Below are 24777 nucleotides of genomic sequence, written 5' to 3' on the forward strand. Positions count from 1 at the left end.
AAGAGGAAACCACTGTTCACATTTCCATAACAATAAACTAGTTTTGTCTCTTCTAGAACTTCATGAAATTGGAAAACTGTAAATACTCTTTTGGCACTGGTATCTTTTGTTCAGCATAATGTTTTTAAGATACTTCCATGTTTTTGCTACTCCATTCCTTTTTATATTACTAAGTATTAGTCCATTGTATGGATAGACCACACAGTTTATTGCTTTAGATTTTAACTGGAATTGTGTTAAACTTGGGAAACATTGGCATCTTAACAAAACTGAGTTTTCTGGTCCATGAACACAGAATATCTTTAATTTCTCTCAACGATGTTTTAAACCTTCAATGTACAGATTTTACAGATAGTTTATTAAATCTATACCTAAGTATTTTATTTCTATAGGAGCTCCATTTAGGACTAAGAATACACATAAATTTTATCATTTGATAGCTATATTCATTTACTAGGGCTGCTGTAGCAATTTACCACACACTGGGTGGCTTGAAACAACAAAGATGTACTCTCTCACGGTTCTGGGAGGCAGAAGTCCAAAATCAAGGTATTATCAGAGCCATTTCTCCATCAAAGCCTCTATGAGAGAATCCTTCCTTGCCTCTTCTAACCATTGTTGGCTCCTGGCATTTCTTGGCTTGTGAGAGTATATCTGTGCCAATGTCTGCCCCTGTCTTCACATGACTTTCATTCTGTGTCTTCTCCTTTTCTCTTTTAAGGATGCTTATCATAGGATTTAGGGTCCTCTTTAATCCAGGTTGATCTCATGGTGGAATCCTTACCTTAATTATAGCTGCAAACACCCTTTTGTCAAATGAGGTTACATACTGAGGTTCTAGGTGGACATATCTCTTTGGGGGGGGGTGTCACTATTCCACCCACTACAATATTGTACCATAGGTCACTTAGCCTCTGTTCAGTTTTTTTCTTTATTCTTTGCTTCCATTTAGATCATCTCTATTGCTTATTTTCAAGTTTACTAACCTTTTCTAAATTTGAAAATGTTTAAGTCCATCCAGGAACATCTCATTTCAGTTATAGTCAGCTCTAGAATTTCTTTTTATTTTTTATATAGTTTATTTCTCTGTTAATATTCACCATTTTTTCTTTCATTATGTCAACCTTTTCCCTTAAATCCTTAAACACATCTTTAATCACTATTTTAAAGTCCTTGCTTGCTAAGTCCAACATCTGTGTCAGCTCTAAGGGTATTTCTATTGACTTTTTTCTGTTGGTTACATTGTGCACTGTCCATTGTATCTGCTATGTTACCAAGACTCTAGATTATGCTGTCTTCATCAAAAGAGTGTTGAATTTTGTTCTGGCAGACAATTTATTGACAGTTTAGCTTAATCCTATCAAAACTTTGTTCTAAGCTTCCTTAAGTCAGGTCTAGAGTTTCCATTACTCCAGGGCTAGGGTAACTCTAAAGAATAGCCTTTGTTGAGTTTCAGCTGAATGCTCTGTGTTTTCATTAAATTTTCTTCATTTTGGCAGAACTCCAATGTCTCTCAACACTGCAACCTTCAGAATCTCCATTAAGCTCACAATCTTCCAGTAATGTCTACCAGGCATCGTTAGGTATTTGTACAAACGAAGTTTAAAATTCAGCGAAAGACTCAAGTAGACCCCTATGCATATTTGTGAGTTCCTTTGCTGCTCAGATGCCTGCTTTCTGGTACCCTGCCTCACAAATTCTAATTGTCTCAGGAGCCTCAAATTCCGATCTTTGCTTCCTAAATCTGACAACACAGCTGTTCACTGTTTGAACTCTATTTCCCTGTGCCATGGGTAAGAAGATCCTCATGGGCAGAAATGTGGGGAAGTGTAGAGATCATCTTGAATGTTGCCCTTCTCTCAAGGATCACAGTCCTGGGCTGTCTATTGTCCTCCGGCTTAAAACAGTTGTTTTATGCATTTTGTCCAAATTTATCATTTTTATGGTATAAAAATTAATCCAATGCCCATTATTCTGTCATGGTTGGAATCTGAATTTCCCTGTGTACTTCACTTATGTTTCCTCAATACATGTTTGATGAATTAATTAACATCCAGCACATATCTATTTGTAACCCTTCCAATGGTACTTATATTATCTGTTAATTAAGAAATAATGAATGTAAAAATTAAAAATTACAGTAACATACACACACATAGTATTAAACGCTGAAGAAGTCAGAGTGTGTGGTATTAGTTTATTGTCATTCGAGCGGCACAGAATGAATGAGAAATTGTTGAATTGTTGTATAATCTTTTATCAATCAATCAGTGGTTGCTCAGAATATGCATTGCTCTATGCAAGTCTTATACCATTACACTAAGTTTCTTTAAGACCAGAATATTTCCAAGAAGCCAGTGATGTTTGTTTTTATCTCGTTAAAACAAAACAAATTGACCTGTCCCTTTGACTGTTCTATAAGGATATAACTAAATAACACAGTCAGTAATAACTATGCATTCCACATATCTTAACTTAATCCTAATATTTCTCATATTCAGCTAGCAAGCAAATTCTTTCAACTCATGCTTCATTCAAGAAAGAGCAAGAATTCTACCTTAAGAAGAAATCTGCCCCAGGAGGTCAGAAATCCTATAAAAGACCTGGAAGTACAATAGTAGACACTGGTCAGCCTATTTTGGATGAGGAAACTATCTGTGTACCCACTATTGAAGAAAATGCTAGCACACCACAGCAGGTAATTTACATTTAAAAGAATTATTTAATGGTACTGCTCATAAAAATTTAACATAAATTGCACCAATTATTTTCCTAAAAATTGTTCATGTATAATACTTTTTATATGTAGTGCCACTAGTGTATAACCAGAATTGAAGAATTATTGAAAATTTTCTCTGTGCCAAGATTTTAAAATATGTGACAAATTTAATTTTTACACTAACCCTATAATGTAGATGTTATTATCTTACATTACATATGAGTTAGTGGTTATGAGACTTTGAAAAAGGTCATATATTAAGAAAAACATATTTGCATATGCCTTAAATTGAAGAAATAAAGGACAATGCATATAATTTAAGGCAGCAAAAGAAAACATGATTTATCCATTGAAAACCAAGAAAACAAATTAACTAATTAAAAGAAATAAAAACAAAATGCCCAAAATAAATCCTAATATGGCAGTAATTAAAATAAATGCAAATGGATTATTAATCAATTAGAAGGACAAAATTTTAAGGTTAGATTAAAAAATAAGATCCAACTGTGAGTAGTCTAAAGGTGACACTTTTAAACAAAATAGCACAGAAAGTTTAAACTTCAACCAAAAGAGAGCTGTGATGATATTTTAATATCTCAATACATAGGATTCATGGGGCATATTATATAAAAATAAAAGGAAAAATAAATCAGTATGACCATAACTGACATATAGGCACCTCACTGCCTAGACTCAGTAAATAAAAAGCAAAACTATTAGAGCTGTAGAGAAAAATAAGTTAACAATTGAGTTGAATATTTTAACACATACCTTTCAGAAGCAAGTAGATCAAGCTGAAAAACAAAATATATTTGATCATTAGGATATGAAATATTAAGTATAAGCTTAACCTTTTAGATATCTATACAGAACACTCCACCTAATAGAAGAGAATATACTTTTTCATAGAACACACAGGAAGCCTCAATAAAAACCAAACTATACTGTGTAAATGTTATCTGAACATAATGCAATAGTAATTAGTAATTAACTGCTTAAAATCCCATAAATGTGAAAACACAGTGAAATATACTAAATAATTCTTTAGTTAAAAAAAAAATATTAAAAAAGAAACTATTAAATACAAAGGACTCCATAAAAATAAAAAACTACAAATCAAAATTTGTAAGCCACATCTAAAGTAGCATTCAGTGGAATGTTGACTTTCAAATTAATTCGTCAGAAAGTATGAATGATTAAACAAATGAACTAAGCTATTAAAACAAAAAGTTAGAAAAAAAGTAAAAGAATAACTCAAAAATAAGAAGAAAAAGTTTTAATAAAAATGAGAGTAGAAATTAATGAAATGGGGAATAAAATTTAGGAAAATTAAGAAAACCTATGCTTTCTTAAGATTAATAAAGTAAACATGCTTCTTGTAAGACTAATCAAGTAAGAAAAAAAGAAAGGAAATATAAATAAATCAAATACAGAACAAAAAATTAGGATAGAGGTATAAATGCAAACAACAGGTTTTAAAAATATTTTAAGTATTATACACAACTCTATACTAGCAATTTAAAACTGACAAAAATTGTTTCAAATGTAAAATTCCTGGAGTTGGGAGAGGAATGGCATACCTGCTCCACTAAAAAAAAGAACATATAAAATAATAAGAATAAATAAGAATAATAAAACTGAAATGATAATCAAAGTCTTACCTTTCCAAAAAGCTATAGGCCTAACTGCTTTACAGGATAGATCTAACAGACTTTTGAGGAGTAAATTGTTCTAGAAAACAGAAAAAAAGTACAAACCTTCCAATCCTTTTTAAGAGATTAATGTAATTCTGATTCCAAAACTGATAAGTAGTAAAAGTAAAATACGTAAATTTCATTTATAAACATGAATGCAGAAGTTATAAATACTAGAATATATGATGGTAAGTATTCGTGGGGTTGTGAGAATAAACTTTTATAGACTGTGGTATTATAGAATTTTGGAGAACATCTGACAGTATCTAATTAAAGTATTATTATATGATCCAGAAAAATATGCATTTATTATGTGCCTAAAATCCTATGTTTATTTTTATTGTTAATTTTTTATTGCATTTTATTTCCTAGGTATACAAGTATATTATACAGTGTTTGGTGTTGTATAACAGCTGGCCTCTCACTGAAAGTCAACAGATGTTTGTTCAAGCACTAAAAGACTTAGAGAAAAATGATAACAAAGGTATGTCACCCTAAATGTTATTCATGTGTTTTATATCTTCTAGAAATATTTAACAATAAATTTATCATGTAATTATTAAAACCTTATTGCTTACAATTTGTACTTTAATCCAATGGCATTTCCTGTTCTGTTAATTGATTACATGTTTCAAAATCTTGCTGTTTGGTTTATAAAAACCAAAAATATATGATTTTGTAGGCCTAGTTTAAACAAAGTTTGTCCAGTTAGTAAAAATTACTAGATGATTATCTAACAAAGGTACAGGAAACTTTTCTAGTTATAAAATTATGTTTGTCCAAGTCTTTGGGAAAGTATAACTTTAAAGATAAGTGTTTAAAAATATTTAAAAGAAGGAGAATCTCCTACTGAAGGAAGATTCAGGTTTATTTTTTAAAATGTAAACTACTCTTAATATTCCTGAAAAGGACATGATAGTTTGATGCTTTAGACTAAAAAAAAAAAAATCTGAAATAGACTCTACTCCTAAGCACTATATCACATTGTGCAGTATAATAATTAAATCTGAAGGGATGAGTATTTTCAATGTATATTCTTTTCAAATTTTAAGCAAGATTGCCTAATCATAAAAATTAACATATGTACATTATTTTAAAAATAAAACTATACAATACAAAAGAGCACACTACAACACCAAAAGCTGGTGAGGATACAGAGCAACAGGAATGTTCATACATTGATAGTGGGAATACAAAATGGTACAGCCAAGTTGGAAGACAAGTTTCAAGGTTTCTTTTCTTTTAATTAATTTTTATTGGAGTATAGTTGATTTACAATGTTGCGTTAATTTCTGCTGTACAGCAAAGTGAATGTTATACATATATCCACTCTTTTTTAGATTCTATTCCCATATAGGTCATTACAGAGTTTTGAGTAGAGTTCCCTGTGCTATCCAGTAGGTAGGTCCTTGTTGATGATCTATTTTATCTATGCTAGTGTATATATGTTAATCCCAAACACCCAATTTACCCCACCCCCACCCCCTTTCCCCTTTGGTAACCATAAGTTTGTTTTCTATATCTGTGACTCTATTTATGTTTTGCAAATAGGTTCATTTGTATCATTTTTTAGATTCCACATATAAGCAATATCATATGATATTTGTCTTTGTCTGACTTACTTCACTCAGTATGACAATATCTAGGTTCATCCATGTCACTGCAAATGGCATAATTTCATTCTTTTTTATGGTTGGGTAATATTCCATTGTATATATGTGCGACATCTTCTTTAACCATTCATCTGTCGATGGACATTTAAATTGCTTCCATGTCCTGGCTATTGTAAATAGTGCTGCAGTGAACAATGAGGTGCATGGTTTCTTATGAAACTAAAAATGCATTTACTGTTGTGAAATAAAATGCACATTGTATGGCATGACAAGAAAAATGTGAACATAAAAAGTGTTCTCTGCCCTTTGGTCTCCTCTCTCCCCTCTACTGTGCATCTGCATTATACATCTACCAAACCTCCCCCATCAGCAGAAATACCTGCTCAACCACAAAAAGCAACATTCTCCTGGCATCAACAAGACAACTCCTAAAGCATAACAGCCCTTCTTGATCTTGTAAGGGGACAAGATGATGCTTAGATCCTGATTGTGTAAACTGTCAATAATTCATCATTTAATGTACATCCCTCTGTCTCAAAAACCTTATAACTATGCCTTGACTTCTAATGGGTGGAACAGTTTTCAGAGCTTTCTGAAATGCTGTTCCTGGGTTATAATCCTCAATTTGACTTGAAAAACTTTTCCATTTCTTTCTTAGATCGACTGATTAATTTTCCATTGACACTATGTAACCAGGAACTGTGCTCTTTAGTATTTACACAAAAGAGTTGAAAACTGAATTCTGGTTTAAGATGGTGACATAGGATGCTCCTGAATTTACCTCCTCCCACAGAAACAGATACACAGCTGATTACCTCCTACACATCAGGCAAATGGAAAAACTCACACCAAAATGTATCATAAAGTTTGAGATATACTCTCACCATTAATCCCCACACCCAGCACAGTGACATACAATTGGAAGGGAACTCACAACACCCAAAGCAAAGGGTTTGGACTGAACGTGTAGTGCCCCAGCTATTAAAATTTCCACGTGAGTGACTGGCACCCAAAACACCTAGCTCTAAAGGCCAATGGGTTTTGTCCACAAGACCCATAAGACTATAGCAAATAGTTCTTAGTAGGCTTCCAAGGATGCTCTGGCCTCCAGGGCTCAGTGCAGAGACAGCAGACAGAACTGCCCATCTCCCAGTCTTTCCCTGAAAGGTCTATTTGCCTACTTTAAAAGCTACTGCCTGAAGGTCTGGCTTCTAATCCAATATATTTTTTTAATGTTTGTACTACCCACAGCCATGTGTACATTCAATGCCGTCTCTATCAAAATTACAGTGGCATTTTTCACAGAAAAAGTAAAATCCTAAAATTTGTATATAACTACAAACTAGAAGAAAACATAGGGGATAAAATCCTTGACATCAGTCTTAACAATGATTTTTTGGTATTGATACTGAAAGTATGAGCAACGAAAGCAAAAATAAACAAGTAGGACTACATCAAACTAAAAAGCTTCTGCACAGCAAAGGAAACCATCAATAAAATTAAAGGCAAGTTATGGAATGGGAGAAAATATTTGCAAACCATATATCTGATAAAAGGTTAATATCCAATATATATATGAAGAATTCATACAACTCAATGTCAAAAAAAGAAACAATCCAATTAAAAAATGGGCAGAGGACCTGAATAGAAATTTTTCCAAGGAATATATACGGATGGCCAACAGACACACAAAAAGATGCTCAACATCACTAATCATTAGGGAAATATAATTCAGAACCACAATGAGATTTTACCTCACATTTGTTAGGATGGCTATTATCATAAAGATAAGAGGTAGCACGTACTGGCGAGAATATGGAGAATGGGGGACACTTTGTACACTGTTAGTAGAAATGTATATTGGTGCAGCCATTATGGATGGAGGATGAAGTTTCCTCAAAAAATTAAAAATATAACTGCCACATGATCTAGCAAATCCACTTCTGGGCATATATCCTAAGGAAATGAAAACATTATCTCCAAGAGATATCTGCACCTACATGTTCATTGCAGCATTATTTACAATAGCGAAGACATGCAAATATCCTAAGTGTCCATTGATTGATGAATGGGTAAAGAAATTGTGGTAAATATGCACAATGGAATATTATTCAGCCATAAAAAGAAGAAAAACCTGTCTTTTGCAACAACATGAATGAAGCTTGAGGACATTATGATAAGAGAAAATAAGTCAGACAGAGAAGACAAATGCTGTATGATCTCACTTACATGTGGAATCTGAAATAATGGAACTCATAGAAACACTGAACAGATTGGTGGCTGCCAGAGAGGTGGCTGGGGGACAGAGAAAATGAGTAAAAGTGCTCAAAAGGCACAAACTTCCAGTTACATGATAAATAAGTCCTGGGAATGTAATGTACGTTTCTCAAGTTCAAATTGTCCGACACAGGTGGATTTTCAGTAACTGAACACGGTAGTATAATTTATGAACTAGAATAATGTAAAATGTAGATCTTGATTATGGTACAAAATTAAAATATGAATTAAGTTTTTAAAAGGAAGTTAACATGAAATGGAGAAATACAGTAGAGTGGCTAAACTACTGTACATTCCACTACCTGAAACTGGGTTATCACCGGCAAAATTAGAATAACTCCTATATTATATAATAACTCCTCTATTTCAAAGTTGTTTGGAAGATTCAAGATAATATATATAAAGTTCCTAGAACCTAGTATCACTTCAATAAATGGCTTTATCATTATTATGTATTCCAACTAGAAAATAAGTCTTTAGGAATATGTCTTCTTTTTTGACATCACATTTGACAAATTTATGTGTGAATGATCAGCTGCTAAAATTAAATGACACCTTGTGTCACCTAATACATTTTTTGCTGAAAGTAGCAAAGAAATTCAGAATTGAATTGTAATTAAAATGAACCAGGAAAATTATCTATTTGAAAGAATATGTTTCAATCTTTTTGAAAGTTAAGTGGCTTTTGAATTCAGAATAATCATTCTCTAATTTCATGTTTATAAATGTGTTTTTTTAGTTAGCCAATTTGTCTAAATTAAAACATCAATATGCCCACTTCCACTTGTCAATTATATTTACAACTCATAACCTACAAACTTTAACCTTAACAGTGTGATATATTTTAGAGAAATTAAGTTATTAATGTCTTAAAATTATTCACTTAGCTTGCTTTTCAATTATAAATATATCAAACATAAATTGGTCAAGTGTTTTTTTCATTTGTACATTGGTGACCCAATTTAAAATTTTATGTAAATTAATTGGAAATGTTGCCCTATTTACTGATTTAAACTCAATGTTTAATTTATATGAGAAATAAAATATATAATTTTTTAAAAATATATAATTTATTTTTTTTCAAAATTTTACATCTTATAACTCATGATAAAATACAAGGCCTGAAACATGGCTATGTACAACCTAGGATATTTCTATTATAAAATTTTAGGAAGTTTGGCCTCTGGTTAACATGAAGCAACAGTGCCACCTTTAGTATATTTCAATACTTAAGTTTTAGTAAAAATTGCTTACTTTCACTTAAGAAAATAGAAAATGGAGAATCTTGAGCAGGTAATACTTAGTGATATCATCTGCCTTTATACATAATTAGCGGTCTTGTTATTTTGAAGTCCTTTTGTTTATATTGCTGGCCTGCATGTTTGAAGTTCTAATCTATTCGCATTAAATGTAAACTTTATCACTCTCAAGTATTTGGTTTCAAGTCCCACTGCTAATTTTATTAGCAGGATTATAACATTATTTCCTGAACTCTCATAAATATTATATTATTGCTTTTTCTTAGGCACAATACATGCATGGTGTATCCAGTTCAAAGTATTTGAAGAAACCAAGCATTGTAGATACTATATATATTTATATATTCATATATACATGGTGTTTCTGTTTATATTTACCATGTGATTGTACTTGGTAAATGTATACTTTGTTCTAAACAAGTTTTCTAGTTGAGAAATTATATTAATGTTCAAATCACAACCAGATTTAGTTTCTGGATATATAAATCTAAGCACTGAATTTTAATCATAAAATCAAAATTACATTTCTGTAATTCTTCTAATTACATGAATATGAAAAGCAGGGTCACATTTTTCACAATTTTGACCTACTAGGATATTTATTCTTGCATCTTACTGACATATATGCTCCTAACACATAAAGATTCCCTATAAAGCTTTACATATTATACTGAGGCAATCTGATAATGAATACGTACTATGAGTTCAGCCCTATACTAGGTGAAATTAGGAATTTAAAATGAAGTATGTAATGATATTCTCACCTTTGTTGAGCTTGTAATTCCTGGGAGAAAAGGTTACCATATTGTAAGCCATTAAATAATATGGAAATTATTTTATTCTATATATTAATAATGTAAAGAAAGAGGATGGTATGCACCTGCTGTGTGCCTCACACTGTAGTAAATGTTCACATATGTAAACCTGAATATTAGAATATGTTAATTTGAGTGGAATCAAATGTGCCTAAATGTATGACTCAAACACTAAGAATTATGGGTAGTGAGAGAAAGAAAGAACCAGAAATACCTAATGGAGCAGCTTGAGATTCCATTTCATCTGACATTTGTTAACATCTTAAAAACCTGGGGTGTATGATACTAGGTAAGATCCTATTTTAAATGTTTTTTATTGACTATTTTTTAAAGCCTGTGGCACAGTCTTAGGTTTCAAGCTTTATGAATACAATAAACCTGCCAAAGTTAACCTACAGTGGCTGATCCAGGATTCACTTCTAAGTCACTGGATTATTTGACCAAAGGATTTTCCCTAGCACAACACTTTTCAGCAGGCTGGGATTGTTGGCAGAAAGGCAAGTTGCCCTCTTGTAAAATCATGGTGCTTACAGTCCACTTGCGGTTGTGCAGGATGCTCTGTCCCCACTTTGAAAGCAGCCGATAACTGGCACCAAGTGGTTTCAAGAATCCAACTGCATTCTTCGCAATTACTGTTTTACTTTGCTGATGGGGTGACTTACAAGACTCCGATTTTGAAAGGGACTGACATGTCCTTTGAACTGTTATTTGAATGCTGATTCAACTTATCAGTTGGGAGAGTCTGAGTAAATTACATAAAGTCTCTGAACCTACCCTGCTGGGATTCTTTGAGAATTAAAAGAGAAAGAAACATCGTAGGGATTCAACAAATATCATTTGCTCTCCAAATACTTGGGTATTTGTTAGAAAAAATTAATAGAACATAAAGCGAAATCCTTCATATTGGGAAAAGGTAATTATACCCTCCTAAATGTAAACCTGTGTTTCTCTAAGTGCAGTCCTTGGACCAGCAGCCTCAGAACTACCTGGGTACTTGTTAGAAAGCAAATTTGGGGCTCCACCTCATACCTTCCAAATCAGAAACTTTGGGGGGTGGGGTCCAGAAATCTGTTTCTTAACAAGCCCTTCAGGTGGTTCTGACACAGGCTAAAGTGTGAAAACCACTCTTGTAAAGGAACCTTCAGCTTCACTGAACTCTAACTCACTGGTATTCTTCCCTTCCGCCCATCCCCTTGCAACATTTGCTTCCAAGGAAAGGGAAAACTGTACACATTTCTTAAAGCAGTGTTTCTCAAAGTATGAATCAGAACCACCTGAGATAGTTTTTAAAGCTGTACATTCCTGGGCCCCAATATCAAACTCTAAGGGGTTGGACTTTCTGGGGTTTGGGCTTCAAGACCTACTTTTTCCAGACTCCCTAGGTGACTCATACATTCATCAAATTTGTGAATTGCTGCTTTACAGTAAGCATAGCAATAACTGGTAACAGAGTTGTCTGGCTGCACAAGATAAAAAGAATGAATTATTCTACTCCAGTTTTTATGAGGTACTGTTATGTAGCACTGGCCACAGATAGATCTCTAAAATGTAGTTAACTCCTGATTTTGCTGGCATTGAGATCTCTGGGACCTGGATTTAAGTGTGGTGGTAGCTGTGGTCACTGAGACTGGTCAAAGCCCAGTTACCTCATATTGGTCTAAAGATGAAAAGCTGGTACTGCACCATCTCTATATAGCAGAGACAGCATGAGGAGCCTCTGCAAGGAAGCGCTGCTGAAATACATGGGCTTCCATTTCTGTGCAAATAGTGTTTCTTCAACCTCATAGTTTTTGGTTAACAAAGGATATCAAAGAACCAAAGAGAAAATATGTCCTTTGCAACTTCTCTACATTCTATCCTGGGTTTCTGATAAAAGGTGATTTTACTGTGTGGCTTCCTATAAAAATCTTTGTCTTCTTTTCTTCTTTCTTTTTCTCTTGATTCAGTTTCTATGGCTCATCATTTCTACCCTTGTGCCTCATTCTTACGCTCATTTAAGTAATCTTATTTTCATTCTGTGGTCTCGTTATTTTCACTTTTCTGCTCACAAGTTAAATCAGTCCACTTTTTTCTTTGCCTACTCATCACACTCAAGAGCTGAGCTGTTTAGTATGGAATCTCACGTACTCCAAAGAGCTTTTTGATATTTCATGCTCTTATGACAAGGTCTCCAGGCAGCTTTGAGAGACCTGGCCTATGTGAGTTCTCCATTCTCTCAGGACTCTGCCCCAGACAAACAGCATGCAGAGATAACTCAGAAGCTTCAAATAAGAAAAGAAATCCAGGAGGACATCAATGGAAATAGCAGGAAAAAGTACTCCAAAAATTTACTCCTCCCTAAAAACAATGAAAAAACTGGCAGGGATGATCAGAATCAACTTTTCAGAATTCTGGAAATTAACAAAGGCTTTATTCAAGAAAAACAGCCATATCTCTTTAAGAACAGTAAGCTTTATGACATTTTTACTTGCCCCAGTCCCATCCCCTGGTCTCCAGCTCAGCAGTAACCTTGAAAACTAACAGCCTGTATTCCTGGTACAGGAAAATGAAACTGAATCTCTTTCAAAGCCTCATTCCCAGCAAAACAAAAACTGAAAAAATTTGTCACCGACAACTTGCCCTATGAGAAATACTGAAGGAAATCATTCAGGCTGAAATCAAAGGACACTATGCAGTAACTTGTATCCACATGAAGAAATAAAATGCACCATAAGGGAAATTTAAAAATACTTAGAGATGAATGAAAACCAATTAACAACATACCAAAACTTATGAGGTGCAATGAAAGCAGTACTAAGAAGGAAACTTATAGCTATAAATGCTTACATTTAAAATGAACAAAGATCTCAAATCAATAACAATATTCTACCTTAAAAAACTAGAAAACTGGAAAAGAAAGAAAATAAGTAAACCCAAAGTAGGCAGGAGGAAGGGAATAATAAATATTAAAGCAGAGATAAATCAATTCAATATTGTACTGGAGATACTAGCCAAGGCAATTAGGCAAGAAAATGAACTGAGAGCATCCAGATCAGAAAAAAATTAGATAGTAATGATCATTATATAACCTTATGAATAAACCAAAACCATGATTTATACATTTCAATGGGAAGTTTATAGTATGTGAATTATTTCTCAATTGTATAAAAGGGAGTCACACGGATCTCTGTAAAAGGACTGTCTGCTTGTTTGCTTACCTGCTTGTTTAAAAACAGAAAAAAAAAATCCAAATGCCTTAAACTAACCATTTTTCCGACTTCTTCCCTTTTTCCTACATGACATGATTTTATTATTATATCATGACTCACTGGTTTCCTTTTTTTGTTTTTCTAGCACACGGAGAGAAACATGAGGAATTACTTACCTTAGGAAGTCCAGATTCCCACACTATTAGTGAGGGACAAAAATCTTTAGGAACTTCCAAAACAGCAAGGAAAGGCAAAGAAAAGTCTTCTGAGAAAGAAAAGATAGCCAAAGAAAAACAAGCACCTCGCTTTGAGCCTCAGGTGGGTGTGATTTTTTTTATTGGAGTCATTTAATAAATTTAGGTTCATTGGGTCCCTATTTTCCCATATCTCTTGAGGAAAACCTGAAAAATTCCATCTCCCTGTTTCCAGCAATCATCTAGATACCTTAAAGACATTCCTTGGGCACCTTCTGTAAGCAGTCTTCCTTAGTTTAGTGTCAAAAAGAACTAATTGAGCTTTTAATATGTAAGACACTGTTTTGGGGACTTGGGTTTCTAATATTAATACTATACAGTCCCTACCTTCAAGGAACTCACAGGCTAATGGAGGAGACTGAAGGTAAAGAGAGAGTTGTAATGTTAGATATGGTATGAACAGGGTAGTAAGGATAGGTACCTATTTCAGCCTCTGCCTAGAAGAGTCCTGAACTGAATCAGTGAGCAAAGACATTAAGAGGCAAAAATCCAACACAATTTGGTTTTTGAGCCACTAAGGTACGGGGTATGAGGCTGGATGGGTAAGTAAGGGTCAGGTGGAGGGGAGCCTTTTAGAAAGCCTGGTTAGAAAGCTGGGACTCTATCTACAAGCCAGGGGTCCTGATTCCAAATTTTTTCAGGACCAGGTAGGTAATCCCAATGATTAAGGGTAAGGAAGAGTATGTGGGTGGCAAGTTTAAGGAGTGCAAGCAGAGTCAAAGATACTGAAATTCAAGTTATTTAAAAACACTGAACTCAAATTACCTGTGAGGACGAAACCTTCCTATCATTTGTGATCACAGCTTAGGCTACACAGGGCTGGGAGGTGGGACTTTAAGAAGTGTACTGACATGATCAGATTTACATTTCAGATACCTTGGTGACTTTTAAGGGTATTAAATTAAAGGGGAAAATATTAGAGATGGGAAAACCATCAGAAAGCACTGCAATAGTCCAGACAAAAGAATACAAGCTGTACCAGATACAGGTCAGAGGAAGGAAGAAGAGGACAAATGAGGTTCTTCTAGTTTCTACTAAACAAAGTACAGCTAACTCTCTTTCTCATCCCACTGAAGGTGTACAAACTTTAGTGTAGGTGGTTAAATTGGTGGATACATTCCCAAATTAAAGTATGATTCAGTCCAAAGAACAGGAAGAGGCAGTTAAAAACTGAGCAGACTATTAGCAAAGACAAAAATGGACAGAAGAAAAGGTGTTTATCTCTTCAACAAGACAAGGTTGCCAGGGTGAGTATTGATGACAGAACCTGGGCATTTATTCAAGCATTAAGAACAACTGAGCCAAAGCTCTGCATTAATAGGGTTGAACAACTGACTTTTCATCTTCAAGAATTTCCTGAGGGAAAAGGAGTGGCTGCCAAGGAAAGAATTATTCCATATTTATTATGACTGAGACAAGTTAAGGATGGCATTCTTCAGGCTGCAGTTAGAGAAATTCTGGCCTTAATTTGGCTGCATGAATCCAGTGAAAGAAAGAGGAATCCTAATTTGCACAAGTGATGATGGAAGAACAAGGGGTGTGGTTGCTCTTTAGACATTGCGGAGATCAGGTGAACTCACTCAGAAGCCAGTTCACCAGTTCTCTGACTGCATTTGTGGTGGAAGTACAGGTGCCATATTAGCTTTCATGTTGGGGCTGTTTCATATGCCCTTGGATGAATGTGAGGAACTTTATCGAAAATTAGGATGCGACGTGTTTTCACAAAATGTCATTGTTGGAACAGTCCAAATGAGTTGGAGCCCTGCATTTTACAACAGTCAAACTTGGGGAAATATTCTTAAGGATAGAATGGGATACATACCAATGATAGAAACAGCAAGAAATCCCAGAAGCCCTAAGGTAGCTGCAGTAATTACCATGGTAAACAGAGGGAAAGTGCCAACAACTTTTGTTTTCTGAAACTATGGTCATTTTCCTGGAATCAACTCTTACCAGTTGGGAGGCTGTCAGTATAAGATGTGGAAGGCCACTAGAGCCATATCTGCTGCTCCAGGCTACTGTGCAAAGTGTGCATTTGGAAAATGATCTTCATCACAATGGAGATTTGCTTCCGAATAACCCCTGAGCATTAGCAATGCATGAGTGTAAACGTCTTTGGCCAGACATACCATTAGAGTGCCTAGGACATTGGACATCATGAGAGTGATGTGAGAAACACGGTGACATACACAAGCTTGAACTGTCTAAAGTTTCAACAGTGCTACAGATAGAGAAGGAACCCATATAATACTTGATGATCTATTATATTACTTTCTGACACGTATTTTTAGATTCAATCTTGTCATGTGTAAAAACTTTACCTCTAGATGAAAGTTGAAATGAAAAGCTGGATAAGCTGCAGGTAAAAGAGTTGAAGTACATAGAAAGAAGTGAAGAAAAAAAATTAAAAACTTGCAAAAATATTGTCAAGAAAAAAGTTCTTCAGAAAACTAATGATTGGATGAAACTAAAAACTGACATGTGTGAAAGCCTCTGTTCTTTTCAAAATTTTAAAGAATGTATGCATATTCTCCAAAATGAAAGCCTGTTCAGAAGATCCACCAAATTTAGTAAGGAATTGTGGGATTCAGTTTGAGTTAACTTTCAAATACTCATGAATTCTAGGGAATCCTGAAAAAGACAATGTTTAGAATATCTTGTGAAGCACAAAAGGTATGTTTGGTTACAGAATTCACATGGGAATTGGGTTTTTATGACATTAAAAATGAACTAAGCTTTAGGAACCTTACTATTGTGCTAGTTGGTTTTAGTAGCTATTAGTATTATATTGTTTGATGTTTAAAAATTTAGCATATGGGCCAAACAGGAAACCAAAAACTATAATAATATACTTTGTAGTTTTGCTTTAGTCACCAGAATCATGTTGAATTTATTTGATCCTTTATTTTATTTCATATGGAAAAGCTAATTTCTTCTTAAATTTATATTACTTATGTTCTCACTAGCTACATTCTACAATCCAAATACTGCCTTTTAGTGTAATATCATCTAAACAAATGCAGACAAATGGAACACTCTCTGTCAAATTACAATTACATTTAAAATACGAAAGAGCCAGATAAAATTTTCTATTCAAAATGTGTTTCTTTCAACATTGTTTTGTTCAAAAACATAGGTGAAGTTCCAGTCAACCACTTTTTTCCTCTTGAAGCTTCAAGATAATGCTGTGTGTTAACTTTTCTAGATGTAGCTCCAGTTTATAAAATCAATTGTTTGAATTTTCTGAGAAAATAGTCCTATCATTAACAACAACAAAACTATTCAAGTTTAAAGCAAATAAGCTAAATTCAATCCATAAATTCTTATAGACATGTGGCCTTCCCTTAGTCCTTCATAGTGTTCCCTTCCCTAATCAAAACTTGATCCCAGAGAAGTTTCTGAAAAACTCACTTATCAAGCAATATAAAAGATGGTAAAAGCTTATGTACTGTGTTTTAGAAGGAAGAAGTACAAGAATATCCAATTGTGAGATTTAAATTTTCATCAGAATATTAAGGGAATATTGCAGAAAGCTAGGAGGTCTTTTTGATAACCTTAAAATCAAACTACACATGAAAACTTTATTCAGTGGCCCCCCAATCTCCACTTCCCCATCTGCATTATGTAATATGGATTATTGACCTTGTCTCAGTCTTATGTAAAGTGCTAGTAACCTCATCAGACTCAAGCTCGTCTCCTTACCAGATTGCTACCAATGAGCCTCATTTATCTAGACATTTTCAAGTCCTATGTCAATATGCTCCCAGCCTAAGGTCTGTGAAAGTGATCCAATAAGACAGCAAAATGTTAACTTTCCTAATGAATATATATCAAGTATATCCAGCCTTGGAAATGATCAACTATTCCTGCTCTCATTCTTGTAAAGAGATGGTATGAGTGAGGCTAAGTGCAATTTAGAATTATTTTTATTTACAGTTTTTAGGTGAAATTTGCATAGAGTGATATGCAACAATCTTAAATGTACAATTCAGTGAGTTTTGACAAGTGGATTCACCATGTAACCCACATCTCTGTCAAGGTTTAGATTATAGACCATTTCCATGAGCTTAGAAATTCCCTTAAACTTCTTTGCAGTGGATTCTGTCATCCCCATACCTCTCCCCCAAGCAAGTTTTGCCTGTTCTGGAATTTCATACAAATGAATCATACGAGAAGTACTCTTTTGTGCTCAACTTCTTTATTTCTGTATAATGTCTGTCTGTGGAATTCAACCACACTGTGGTATGCATTAATAGTTTATTACTTTTTAATGTTAAGTAGTAGTCCATGTATGAACATACTACAATTTATTTATCCATTCATCAGTTGACAGATATGTATATTGTTTCCCCTTTTTAGGCTAATATGAATGAGGCTATACTAAATATTCTTTTCCAAGTCTTTTTGTGAATATATGTTTTCATTTCTCTTGGCTTAAGTACTTAAGTGAAATTTATGGGTCATAGGGTAAAATCTAGATACTTTTGAAAGGAGGAAAGCATCTGACCCCAAGGTTTTTACTTTACTTTGCCAGATATCCACTGCTCACCCTCAACAAGAAGACCCAAATAAACCCTACTGGATTTTGAGGTTGGTCACTGAATACAATGAAGCAGACTTTTTTGAAGTGAAAAAAGATACAGAACGAGCAGATGAAATCCGAGCCATGAAGCAGGCCTGGGAGATGACTGAGCCAGGAAGATCGATCAAGGTTACCTGAGTTTGAAAAGTTGTCCTTTTACCTTTCATTCCTGGGCGTGGTCTGAAGGAAGAGCCATATTGGTGAAACAGCATAGTCTTTCCTTTAGGAAATATCTGGAATTTTGTCAGGCATCAACTAACTAAATATTAAGACCACATTTGAACACATTGTGAAATGTTATTATCCAGATACCCAGATGACTTCCAAAAGCGAAGCACATAATGGTGCCACTTACGGCCCAAACTGTAGGTAGCCTTGTTCTTTCACATCATCTGGGATTAACACTCTCCGTCCTTAACACTCCCAACTTAGAAAGCATTAAAATGTTTAATATGTGCTTTCATGTACTTAGATAGAGAAAAATCATGTGCTGCCCTTGTGGAATACACATACCTCATGATTCCTCCTCTCTATATTTTAGATAAGAATCATTGTCATAGTGAAACATTATTATTTATATGTGCTTCATGTCCCCAACTCAGGGTTATCGAGGCAGATGAAAAAGGTTCAGGAGCGCCTGGATCTAAGCTAGCATGCACAGCGTATGAGTTTTAGGACTTCTTCTTCATTAGTTCTCACAAATCACTGTCAAGATCATGGATGGTGCAGAATTGGAGTTTTTCTTTGGTAATTCCTAAGAGCTGGTCTGGTTCAGGCTGCCGTATTCATTCACATTTTCCCACGTCTTTTGAGTACTGTTGAAATGGTGTTGCCTGTAATGTGTGTTGATAATGTCTGTCCTTTAGGCTGCCCAGGCACGTCTCCATTATCTCAGCCGGTTCATTAAGAAAACACCTGATGCTGAGTGCGTGCCTATGTCTGAAAGCCAAACCAAAGAAGGTGAAGAAGGTCAGTGAACCCTGCCCCAGCTGCCCCAAGCACGGAGCTGTTACTTGCACTTCTTCAAAGCTAGTCAGCAAGTCATGCTTGGTAAAAAGAAAAATTTCAGAATCTATTTCATTATAGGATTTTAAAGTTATAGACAGTTCTGTAAGAAAACAGATTCTGAAGCATTTTCTTTTTACCAAGCAGGTGTTCACTTTGTCCCCAAGTAGATATGATCTTCGCCATTTAAGAAAAGATGAAACCAGAAATAAGGGTGCCACCTCACTAGAAGGTAGCAGTATGTGAACTTGAAGGCAGGCTCACAACTATAAATCTGGCACCTTTCTAATCACAATAGCAATAAACAATAGCAATAAGAATCAAAGTAAGAAAGCTAACTACTTTCAGTGAACAATTTGCCATGGGCCTGGAGCTATAAAATACTAATTATTTCATCCAATACTCACATCAACCCACTGATATAAATATTATTTCCAACTTGCCAGTAAGGACCCAGGCCCAGAGTAATTTGCTAAATTCACAAGCTACCCAGGGACAGAGGCAGCATGCAGACAGAGCTCTCCATCACCCCAGGGCTCTTCCCACAAACACTTGGCTATACCTCCATCTATCACCATGCTGAGCTGTCCAGGGAGGCTGAAGACATTCACATCCCAAATCGTGCTTTTCCACTTTTACATCTTCAGGAGTATAACTCAATAATTGTGGTAAAGTACGGTCCCTTAACATTTCATGTGAAGAGGATAAAAAATAAATATCACCCGAATCCTGTTATTCTGGGATGGGCACTGCTCAAAGTGCTTTATGTTTATTATCTCATTTTAACCTACAGCAACTATGAGGTAGACCTTACTATTTCCATTTTGTAGATTTAGAGACCAAAGCTCAGATGGTCACCTTATTCTTCCTACGCCATACATCTAAAAAGTGCCTCTTCCAAAGGTTGGAGGTGATCTTTGTCTTTAGTCCCAATCTTTTCCCCAGGCTTCACAATCAGTCAAACCATTCTTCACCATTTCTTTTAAACAGCTATTTTCTTACAATCTACGATGAAAGAAGTTTTCTGCCAATTCTGTTGCAAACTGAAACTTTTATAAAATATAATAAAATGACCCAGTGATGACCAATTGCTGTAAAAATATCTCTAAATGCATACTCTCACTTTCAGAGCTTATCCCACAGAGTACCAGGTTGCAGATGGACGACACACGCACACACACACATGTGCACGCATGGGCACACACTTGGAGTTGCACTGTTCTAGAGGTCCAAGATCATACTACACTCACACCCTATTCTGATACAACAGTTTTATAAGTGAAAATGAAGATTAACCTTCTCTTCCCCTTTTACACCCTCCTGTTTAAATACATATTACTTGGCAGGATGCAAGAGAACACAAACATCCAATTAATCAAAAACATTTTCTTTCCAGTCAGAGTCAGCGGAGTTGGTGTCTTACAGAAACAATTCAAGTTTGAAATGCCAAAAATATATGCAACAAAAGTAGACAGGTTCATAAGAAAAACAAATGAACTTTAGAAATCTAAGATCACAGAGCAACCATGATGAAAAAAGAAAAGTTATTAACCACTGGTTTCTAGAAGAGTCATATTGTATATAAGATGCAATATTTCAGGAATGTTTTATTTAATGTGATAAAGTGAAAAACATGACTGAATTTATGTTTCAATAATGGAGCAGAGTTCAGGTCTGTACTACTATATTCTTTATTTTTCATGGGTATCATGCCTATAAAAGCATGTTATTTTGGAAAAAATAGCTTTGAAAAATTTGATGTTACTGTTTTTTACGTTTTTTAAGTTTTATATTAGATGATATTTCTATGAATAATCCCTTCGAACAAGTTGTTATAAATTAAACACTTTACAATATTCCTGGAGACTATTCCAACCACACGTGAAAAGCAAGATTAAAGAGCCAGTAGGAGGGCGGGATTTTTGCATGGCAGAGTGAAGACTTGACATAGCCTCTCCCCAAAAGCAATGATAAACGGGAAAAGATTAAGAAACATTTCAAAATTCTGAGGGTGTACAACTAAATGAAAAAATATTTATTAAAAATAAAAACAAAAGGGGGTACAGAAGATGGCGGAAGAGTAAGACGTGGAGATCACCTTCCTCCCCACAGATACATCAGAAATTCATCTACACGTAGAACAACTCCTACAGAACACCTACTGAACGCTGACAGAAGACCTCAGACCTCCCAAAAGGCAAGAAACACCCCACGTACCTGGGTAGGGCAAAAGAAACAAGAATAAACAGAGACAAAAGGATAGGGACAGGACCTGCACCAGTGGGAGGGAGCCATGAAGGAGGAAAGGTTTCCACACACTAGGAGCCCCTTCGTGGGCGGAGACTGCAGGTGGCGGAGGGGGGAAGCTTCGGAGTAGCGGAGGAGAGCGCAGCCACAGGGGTGCGGAGGGCAAAGCGGAGAGATTCCCGCACAGAGGATCAGTGCCGACCGGCACTCATCAGCCCAAGAGGCTTGTCTGCTCAGCCGCTGGGGCGGGCGGGGCTGGGAGCTGAGGCTCAGGTTTCAGTCAGAGCGCGGGGAGAGGACGGGTTGGCGGCGTGAACACAGCCTGAAGAGGTTAGTGCACCACGGTTAGCCTGGAGGGAGTCCAGGGAAAAGTCTAGAGCTGCCGAAGAGACAAGAGACTTTTTCTTCCCTCTTTGTTTCCTGATGCGTGAGGAGAGGGGATTAAGAGCGCTTCTTAAGGGAGCTCCAGAGACGGGCGCGAGCTGTGGCAAAAAGCGTGGACCACAGAGACGGGCGTGGGACACTGGGGCTGCTGCTGCCGCCGCCAAGAGGCCTGTGTGCAAGCGCAGGTCACTGTCCACGCCCCCGCTCTGGGGAGCCTGTGCAGCCCATCACTGCTGGGGTCCAGGATCCAGGAATGGCTTCCTCGGGAGAGCGCACGGCGCACCTCGGGCTGGTGCAACGTCACGCCGGCCTCTGCCGCTGCAGGCTCGCCCCGCACTCCGTACCCCTCCCTCCCCACAGCCTGAGTGAGCCAGAGACCCCAAAGCAGCTGCTCCTTTAACCCTGTCCTGTCTGAGTGAAGAACAGACTCCCTCATGCAACCTACATGCAGAGCGGGGGCCAAATCCAAAGCTGAGACCCGGGAGCTGTGCGAACAAAGAAGAGAAAGGGAAATCTCTCCCAGCAGCCTCAGAAGCAGTGGATTAAAGCACCACAATCAACTTGATGTACCCTGCATCTGTGGAATACCTGAATAGACAACGAATCATCCCAAATTGAGGAGGTGGACTTTGAAAACAAGATTTAAGATTTTTTCCCCTTTTCCTCTTTTTACAACGAATTATCCCAAACTGAGGAGGTGGACTTTGAGAGCAAGATTTATGATTTTTTCCCCTTTTTCTCCTTTTGTGAATGTGTATGTGTATGCTTCTGTGTGAGATTTTGTCTGTATAGCTTTGCTTCCACCATTTGTCCCAGGGTTCTATCCGTCTTTTTTTTTAATTTTTCTTTAATAACTATTTTTTTTAATTTTAATAATGCTATTATATTTTATCATACTTTATTATATTTTACTTTATCTTCTCTCTTTCTCTTTTTCCTACCATCCCTCCTTCCTCCCTCCCTTTCTTTCTTTTCTTTCTTTCTTTCTTTCTACTTCTACTAATTCTTCCTTTATACTATTTCTACCTTTTACTGTGAACCGGGTGGATGAAAGGCTCTTGGTGCTGCAGCCAGGAGTCAGTGCTATGCCTCTGAGGTGGGAGAGCCAACTTCAGGACACTGGTCCACAAGAGACCTCCCAGCTCCACATAATAGCAAATGGTGAAAATCTCCCAGAGATCTCCATCTCAACACCAGCACCCAGCTTCACTCAATGATCAGCAAGCTACAGTGCTGGACACCCTATGCCAAGCAACTAGCAAGAGAGGAACACAACCTACCCATTAGCAGAGAGGCTGCTTTAAAACATAATAAGGCCACAGACACCCCAAAACACACCACCAAACGTGGACATGTCCACCAGAAAGACAAGATCCAGCCTCATCCACCAGAACAGAGGCACCAGTCCCCCCCAACAGGAAGCCTACACAACCCACTGAAACAACCTTAGCCACTGGAGACAGTCACCAAAAACAACGAGAACTACAAACCTGTAGCCTGCAAAACGGAGACCCCAAACACAGTAAGATAAGCAAAATGAGAAGACAGAAAAACACACAGCAGGTGAAGGAGCAAGATAAAAACCTGCCAGACCTAACAAATAAAGAGGAAATAGGCAGTCTACCTGAAAAAGAATTCAGAATAATGATGGTAAAGATGATCCAAAATCTTGGAAATAGAATAGGCAAAGTGCAAGACACAGTTAACAAGGACCTAGAAGAACTAAAGATGAATCAAACAATCATTAGAAACACAATAAATGAAATGAAAAATACTCTAGATGGGATCAATAGCAGAATAACTGAGGCAGAAGAACGGATAAGTGACGTGGAAGATAAAATAGTGGTAATAACTGCTGCAGAGCAGAATAAAGAAAAAAGAATGAAAAGAACAGAGGACAGTCTCAGAGACCTCTGGGACAACATTAAATGCACCAACATTTGAATTATAGGGGTTCCAGAAGAAGAAGAGAAAAAGAAAGGGACTGAGAAAATATTTGAAGAGATTATAGTTGAAAACTTCCCTAACATGGGAGAGGAAATAGTTAATCAAGTCCAGGAGGAACAGAGAGTCCCATACAGAATAAATCCAAGGAGAAATATGCCAAGACACATATTAATCGAACTGTCAAAAATTAAACACAAAGAAATCATATTAAAAGCAGCAAGAGAAAAACAACAAATAACACACAAGGGAATCCCCATCAAGATAACAGCTGATCTCTCAGCAGAAACTCTACAAGCCAGAAGGGAGTGGCAGGACATAATTAAAGTGATGAAGGAGAAAAACCTGCAACCAAGATTACTCTACCCAGCAAGGATCTCATTCAGATTTGATGGAGAAATGAAAACCTTTACAGACAAGCAAAAGCTGAGAGAGCTCAGCAACACCAAACCAGCTTTACAACAAATGCTAAAGGAACTTCTCTAGGCAAGAAAACCAAGAGAAGGAAAAGACATACAATAACAAACCCAAAACAACTAAGAAAATGGGAATAGGAACATACATATCGATAATTACCTTAAATATAAATGGATTAAATGCTCCCACCAAAAGACACAGATTGGCTGAATGGATACAAAAACAAGACCCATATATATGCTGTCTACAAGAGACCCACTTCAGACCTAGAGACACATACAGATTGAAAGTAAAGGGATGGAAAAATATATTCCATGCAAATGGAAATGAAGAGAAAGCTGGAATAGCAATTCTCATATCAGACAAAATAGACTTTAAA

At 36.1% G+C, this 24777-nt stretch overlaps 1 protein-coding gene and 1 pseudogene across 2 annotated transcripts in view; both read left to right on the forward strand.

Moving 5' to 3' along the window:
• ADGB (androglobin) overlaps positions 1-24777 on the forward strand; it is a gene marked incomplete at its 5' end in the record, with an annotated part of 132711 nt that overhangs the window by 98831 nt on the left and 9103 nt on the right. Inside the window, 5 exons of the mRNA XM_081250501.1 lie at positions 2502-2698; positions 4786-4897; positions 13711-13883; positions 18354-18530; positions 19268-19370. Of these exons, the coding sequence (XP_081106627.1) occupies positions 2502-2698; positions 4786-4897; positions 13711-13883; positions 18354-18530; positions 19268-19370 (762 nt within the window). The remainder of the gene's footprint in view (positions 1-2501; positions 2699-4785; positions 4898-13710; positions 13884-18353; positions 18531-19267; positions 19371-24777) is intronic.
• LOC308626248 (calcium-independent phospholipase A2-gamma-like) lies at positions 14742-16415 on the forward strand (annotated as a pseudogene). Its single transcript has 2 exons — positions 14742-15688; positions 15876-16415. The product of its transcript is annotated as a calcium-independent phospholipase A2-gamma-like (transcript).

This window comes from Mesoplodon bidens (assembly GCF_964165515.1).
Source record: "Mesoplodon bidens genome assembly, chromosome: 12".
Lineage (NCBI taxonomy): Eukaryota > Metazoa > Chordata > Mammalia > Artiodactyla > Ziphiidae > Mesoplodon > Mesoplodon bidens.